Genomic DNA, 7550 nt, shown 5'->3' on the forward strand with positions numbered 1-7550 from the left:
ATTTGATCCAACTCTAAAAGCCATCATTTCCATTGCCGATATGGAAAAGAAGCCAAAATCTGTCGCGAGACAAGATAAGGGGGAGAAAAAGAGCAAACCTACCCCCAGAGTACAAAAAAGAAAGTGGAAGCTGAAACTAGGGCAGCGCCCTCCAAAGATGTCGTTCTCTATGCTCCTTGAGGCCATAAGAAAAAACAGATGTCATTGAGTCCTCCTAGAAGTTTTGTGCTAAACAAAGGAGCTAAAATGTATGTGCCCAAAGGTACCTACGTGGTACGAGTGCCGATAACTCCACCAAGGCTGAATAAGGCCGTGGTTATTGGTCGCGCACCGCAAAGGCCCATGACAGATCCCACTGCCGTTCCATGGAACTACAATAAAGCGGTAGTAATGTACAAAGGTAAAGATATCTCGGGAGAAGTTAAGGAAAAAAACCCAACTGAGAAGTACCTCAATCTAGAAGAAGTGAATAATGCCATAAAGAAGAGTTTACCACCTAAGAAGCCAATGAGTGCTGAAGAAGCAGAAGCGTTCTTCCAAAAAATGAAAATGGCAGACTACGAGATAATTGACCAGCTCCGAAAGTTTCCTGCCCAATTCTCCTTATTGTCTTTGCTAACGAATTCAACTAAACATCAAAAAGTGTTGATCAAAACTCTTAATGAAGCATACGTACCCATTGAAACCACTGTAGAACAGTTGGAGAGGATGGCAGAAAGGTTTTTTGTAGTTAATCAAATCTCTTTCAGCAAGAATGATTTGACCTGAAAGGGGCTGAACGCAACAATGCCCTTCACCTGACGGTTAAATGCGAGGGGTATTATGTGAAAAAGGTCATGCAAGATGGTGGTTCTGGGGTAGATATTTGCCCTCTCTCAACTCTGCAATGCATGGAAATCGGTACTGAGAGAATCAGACCCAACAACGTCTGTGTGCGTGCTTTTGATGGCATAAAGAGAGATACAATAAGAGAGATTGATTTGATTCTGACTATTGGCCCGGTGGACTTCGAGGTGACCTTTCAGGTCTTGGACATGGATACTTCCTATAATTTCCTCTTGGGAAGGCCGTGGATTCACACAGTAGGGGTTGTGCCTTCTACTCTCCACCAGATGGTTAAATTCGAACATAAAGATAAGGAGATTGTAGTTCACAGGGAAGATGAGCAATCGATTAATCGGGACCCGTCAGTCCATTGTCTTGAAGCTAGAGAAGGAAGTGAAAATATAGTCTATCAGGCTTTTGAGATTGTGGTCACGGACCAATGTGAAGAAGGAGACCCTTGCCCTCAACCCTTTCTTTCAAATGCATCAATTATGGTGGCCAAAGAAATTATCAGACATGGTTACAAACTCGGGAAGGGGATCGAGAAGTCATTGCAAGGAATTGCCGAACCTATCACTCTGGTTGCTAGTGAGAAGTTCATTGGGGTGGGTTTCCAACCCCATCAGCTGATTCCGCATCTTTATAGGACATTTGTCAAGCCTAAGTACAATGAGGAAGAGGAAGATGAGGCCTTTACGACTGAGGAAATTGAAGAAATTTGTGGGGCTATGAGGTAGATGTTGTATAAAACCCTCATGGTCCAACTAGGGGAAGGCTCAAGCACCACTGAGGTACTATACATGGGACCCAGTGCCAAAGTGCAAAATTGGAAGGCTACTCTGTTCCCAATCAAAAGGGAATCCTGGTAGTCCAGTCCGGCCACTTTTTCTATATCACGAGTTATTTTAGGGTGTAACTCGGATGTTTTCTTTAGTTACTTGTCTTTAACTCCCAATGTAAACCCTGTTATCTTCATATTCAAAGAAATGAGATCAATATTTCATCGTTCATCTTTCTTTATTCTTTCTGATCTTTGTTATTTTCCTCTTTTATTTCTTCTTTTAGTTCTAATAATGCGGCATTAAATAATATGACATTATTGCGGACTTCACGCCTAGATTCAAACACACTGTCTAACTATGAAATAATGAACCAAGAACCAGAATATGATGAAGAAGAGGCTTTTAGGGAAATAAATCGAGAATTGGAACAATTTGAGAATAGACCTAAGCCGAACTTAAATGATACTGAGCCGGTTAATTTGGGTAGTTCTGAAGAAATCATGGAAACCAAGATAAGCATTCACACAGATGAAAAAACTCGGGATGCATTGATCGAACTTTTGTTTGAGTTCAAAGATGTGTTTGCTTGGTCATACGATGACATGCCAGGACTAAGTGTTGATTTGGTGGTTCATAAGTTGCCAACTTACCAAGATTGTCCCCTGTCCAGCAAAAGCAAAGAAAGTTTAAAACCGATATCAGTGACAAGATTAAAGAAGAGGTCATAAAAAAATTGAAAGCGGGGGTGATCCGAGTGGTTCGATACACCACAGGTTAGCCAATGTAGTTCCAATGCCAAAGAAAGACGAGAAAACCCCAGTGTGTGTGGATTACAGAGATCTGAACAAAGCCCGTCCTAAGGATAATTTCCCTTTGTCGAACATCCATATCCTTGTTGATAACTGTGCCAAACATGAGATACAGTCCTTCGTGGTTTGTTACGCAGGATATCACCAGGTGTTGATGTATGAAGAGGATGCAGAAAAGACAGCTTTTACCACACCCTGGGGCACATACTGTTATAGAGTCATGCCTTTTGGTTTGAAGAATGTCGGGGCAACGTACATGAGAGCCATGACTGCCATTTTTCATGACATGATGCACCAAGAGATAGAGGTGTATGTGGATGACGTGATCATCAAGTCCAAGACCCAGGATGACCATGTTCGGGATTTGAGCGAATTCTTTGAGTGGCTACATAAATATGATCTGAAGCTAAACCCAGCCAAATGTGCATTTGGGGTTCCATCTAGCAAACTTTTGGGATTCATAGTCAGTCCGAGGGGAATTGAGATGGACCCAACAAAGACAAAGTCCATTCAAGATTTGCCTCATCCAAGAACCAAGAAAGATGTTATGAGCTTGTTGGGAAGATTGAACTACATCAGCGGATTCATTGCTAAGTTGACGTCTACATGCGAACCCATTTTCAAGATGTTAAAGAAAGATGCAGCAATCAAATGGACAGATGAGTGCCAAGAAGCTTTTGACAAAATCAAAGAATATCTATTGAACCTGCCAGTTTTGGTCCCACATGAACTGGGAAGACCTTTGTTACTATATTTAACTATCTTGGAAAACTCCTTTGGGTGTGTCCTCGGACAACATGATGTGACCGGGAAGAAAGAGCATGCGATCTACTATTTGAGTAAAAAGTTCACAAGCTACGAGGCTAAATATACTCTGATAGAAAGGACTTGTTGCGCTCTGACCTGGGTAGCTCAAAAGCTGAGGAATTACTTGTTGTCCTACACAACTTATCTCATCACCAGGTTGGACCCTTTAACGTATATATTCAAGAAACCAATGCCCATGGGAAGGTTAGCAAAGTGGCAAATCCTACTCAATGAATTTGACATATTCTACGTCACTCGCACGACAATCAAAAGCCCAAGCGTTAGCAGATCACCTGGCAGAAAACCCAGTTGATGATGAATACCAACCTTTAAGCACCTACTTCCTGGATGAAGAGGTAAATTCAGTTGAGGCAATATCTGAAGATACTAATGCTTGGAAAATGTTCTTTGATGGAGCGGTAAATGCAAGAGGTGTCGGAATCGGGGCAATCTTGATCTCACCCATAGGTCAGCATTATCCAGCCACCACCCAACTTCGGTTTTTCTGCACAAACAACACTGCCGAGTATGAAGCGTGCATTATGGGTATGAACATGGCAATTGACCAAGATGTCGAAGAATTATTAATCATGGGAGATTTGGATCTGATTATACGTCAAGCCCAAGGAGAATTAGAGACTCGAGATGTCAAACGTATTCCCTACAGGCAACATGTTGAAGATCTTAGCAAACAGTTCAAGTCAATTGAGTTCAGGTACATACCTCGTTATCAAAATGAACTGGTCGATGCACTTGCTACTTTGGCCTCGATGCTGCCATACCCAGTCGATGCCCATATTAATCCATTGGAAATCCAAATTCGGGAAAGGCACGGTTACTGTAATATGGTTGAGGCAGAACCGAATATTTATCCATGGTATCACGATATCAAAAGATTTATGAAAACTAAAGAATACCCCGAGCAAGCCAGTGGAGACCAAAAGAGAACCATTAGACGGCACGCGAGTGGTTTCTTCTTGGGTGGTGATGTCTTGTACAAAAGGACTCCGGATCTCAACTTGTTAAGATGTGTTGACGCCAAAGAGGCCGGAAGAATCATGTATCAAGTGCACTCAGGAGTGTGCGGACCCCACATAAACGGGTATGTTTTGGCAAAGAAAATCCTTCGAGCGGGTTATGACTAGATGACTATGGAAAAAGACTGCTTCAGTTTCGTACAGAAATGTTATTAATGTCAGGTGCAAAGTGATTTGATTCATACGTCGTCTACAGAACTATATCCGATGTCAGCAGCTTGGCCATTTGTTGTCTGGGGCATGGACGTCATAGGGCCGATTGAGCCGAAAGCTTCAAATGAGCATAAATTCATATTGGTCTCTATTGTCTACTTCACAAAGTGGGTTGAAGCAATTACCCTCAAATCTGTCACCAAGAAAGATGTAGTAGACTTCGTGCATTCCAACCTCATCTGCCATTTTGGTATTCCTGCAACTATCATTACGGATAATGCTTCAAATTTGAATAGGCATTTGATGAGGGAGATGTGTGAACAATTCAAGATAATGTATCAGAACTCTACTCGTTTTCATCCCAAAGCCAATGGTGCTGTCGAAGCAGCAAACAAGAACATCAAAAAGATTTTGAGAAAGATGATTCAATGTTCCAGGCAGTGGCATAAAAAGTTGCATTTTGCTTTAATGGGGTATCGCACCACGGTGTGCACATCGGTCGGAGCAACCCCGTAACTTTTGGTTTATGGCACTAAAGCTGTAATACCCCCCGAAGTTGATATCCCTTCTCTCCGGATCATTGTTGAAGTTGAAATTGAAGACAGTAAGTGGGTCAAAACCCGTTTGGAACAGTTAACCCTGATCGATGAAAAGCGGATGGCCGCAGTCTGCCACGAGTAGTTGTATCAACAAAGAATGGCCCGTTCCTACAACAAGAAAGTGCGGGGCAACTCGTTTGAAGGCGTATTTTTACCCATCATCGAGAAGCAAAAGGAAAATTTGCTCCCAACTGGAAAGGTCCATACATTATCAGAAAATTGTTGCCAAAAGGGGCATTGTATCTGGGAGACATTGAAGGGGATGGCCCTAAAACAACTGTGAATGTAGATGCAGTCAAGGTATTATGTCTAATCCTTTTGCAGCAATAGCATTTTACGATTGGGATGACGAAGGCTTTCATTCTCGCTACCCCAAACACTCCAATCTTTTGTTAACCCTTTGAGTCGGTTCCCTTTCTTTCATTACCCTCTTTGGAACTTGAAGAACCTTGTAAAAAAACAAACAAAAGAAAACAACAAAATAGAATATTTCCGTGAACTACGTTCGACTTGATTCCGAAAGGATACGTAGGCAGCCTCTCTCCTGGGGTTCAGTTACACAAAAATAAAAATCCAAATTTCCCAAAAGTAAAAATGGGGCAGATGTTATAATGGTTCGGCGATGATCCCGCCTGAGCAATTCCAAAGTTGTAATTCCATCGGAATTTTTGTTACCCAAACCTTGTTCAAGTCCTTCCGATCAATCGGCGCAAGGTTTTCAAAATTGGAGAACGCAGCTCTTTGGATCTGATACAATCAAGATGAGAGAAATAAAATGAGAGAGTCTTATTGGTGAAAACCCACAGGTACCATAAGTCGATGGTGAGCAGAGAAATTGAAAATGAGAGTGTCTTGTCAGTGAAAACTCATAAAGAGCACTATAAGGCGACGGTGAGAAGAGAAATGAGAGAGGTCGATTGGAGAAAACCCGCAAAGGGAATCGCTGATCGAAAAGAAGAAACCCCTCACCACCATTGGTATTGAAAGAGTCCCGGCAAAGTTTCTAGATTTTAATACACAGGTCGCAATGGGTTTATGAGAAGTTGGATAGTTGTGAAAATCGGGTATCCAGTCCAAGAAACATGTCATGTCTATTGAAGTCTACATGCACCCTGGATAAGTCCTTCTTTCCTCCCTGAAAGGGACACTTCTCCTTAAATTCATTTTCTTGTCCTTTGTTTACTTTTCCTTGAATCCCTTTCGGTCTAACTCTGTTCCGAAACTAATATAAAGAAAAAGTGGCAAGATTGGTTTTACAGGGTTTTGCCTAATAAAATCCAAGTCCAAAGAAAAGTACCCAGCCTCAGCGGGTGCATCAAGTCAATCCCGACTGGCCATGATGACTGATGCCCTGAAATCAGAGTTATTAAAAATGAAAAGAAATACATGGTCAAAAGCCCCTAGAGGCAGAATAAGGTGAAAGGGCCAAAAACCCCCACACAGTTAAACCATCATCTGGAAAGTTGAGTTCCTCGGTTTTAGGAGAGATATTAATCTTCAGAAAAGCCAGCAAGCAGCAGAGGTTCTCACCAAAAGAGCTGGGCCGAGATCAAGTGATCAAAAACAATAAAGGCCACAAAACCAACCACCATTTCACACTAACTATTGTTCTTTGTTTGAAAAATTGAAATAGGTGCAATCCAAAGCAACCGTGCAAGAAGCAGGTGCAACAAAAAAAAGGAAAAAAAGAGATTTGCAAGAGCTAACAAACAACTTTGTAGCAATAATCATCCCAAAATGGAAGTTTCCTCCAAATATTTTCCTGCATTTTACTAAAAAATGAAATGAAAAAGAGAAATAAGAAGAAAATTCAAAAATAAATGATAGCTTAGGATACCCAACATCAATCTTTTACGCTTTTGCCAACATAGGGTTCCAATCCCTAAGTTGAGATCGTTAGACATAGGGCCTCTATTCCCTAGTTGCCTTTTAGACAAAATTAGGGCTCCAATCCCTGAGTTGAGATTTTTTAGATGTAGGGATCCATTCCCTAGTCTCCTTTTGCCAACATTAGGTCTCCAATCTCCCAGTTGAGATCGTTAGACATAGGGCCTCTATTCCCTAGTTGCCTTTTAGACAAAATTAGGGCTCCAATCCCTGAGTTGAGATTTTTTAGATGTAGGGATCCATTCCCTAGTCTCCTTTTGCCAACATTAGGTCTCCAATCTCCCAGTTGAGATTTTTAGACATAGGGCCTCCATTCTCTAGTCTCCCTTTTGCCAACATTAGGGCTCCAATCCCTAAGTTGAGATTTTTAGACATAGGGCCTCCATTCCCTAGTCGCCTTTTTGCCAACATTAGGGCTCCAATTCCAGAGTTGAGAATTTTAGACATAGGGCCTCCATTCACTAGTAGTCTTTTGCCCACATTAGGGCTCCAATCCCTGAGATGAGATTTTTAGACGTAGGTCCTCTATTCCCTAGTCGCCTTTTGCCAACATTAGGGGTCCAATCCCTGAGTTGAAATCTTTAGACATAGGGCCTCCATTACCTACTCGCCTTTTGCCAACATTATGACTCCAATTCCTAAGTTGACATT

The 7550-nt window shown here is 41.8% G+C and overlaps 1 protein-coding gene across 1 annotated transcript; it reads left to right on the forward strand.

Annotated features, from left to right (window-relative positions):
* The first annotated feature begins 3453 nt into the window (after positions 1-3453).
* On the forward strand, positions 3454-4929 carry LOC138886004 (uncharacterized). Its single transcript, XM_070167025.1, has 2 exons — positions 3454-4302; positions 4423-4929. Exons 1-2 carry the CDS (start codon positions 3454-3456, stop codon positions 4927-4929), a joined length of 1356 nt encoding a protein of 451 aa, XP_070023126.1.
* Positions 4930-7550: the final 2621 nt, after the last annotated feature.

The sequence above is a fragment of the Nicotiana sylvestris genome, chromosome 2, assembly GCF_000393655.2.
Source record: "Nicotiana sylvestris chromosome 2, ASM39365v2, whole genome shotgun sequence".
NCBI lineage: Eukaryota > Viridiplantae > Streptophyta > Magnoliopsida > Solanales > Solanaceae > Nicotiana > Nicotiana sylvestris.

Coding starts and splice junctions, on each gene's coding strand:
- LOC138886004 (XM_070167025.1), top strand. CDS start 3,454: ATGAATTTGACATATTCTACGTCACTCGCACGACAATCAAAAGCCCAA. Junction 4,303..4,422: donor TGTATCAAGTGCACTCAGGA/GTGTGCGGACCC, acceptor TATTAATGTCAG/GTGCAAAGTGATTTGATTCA.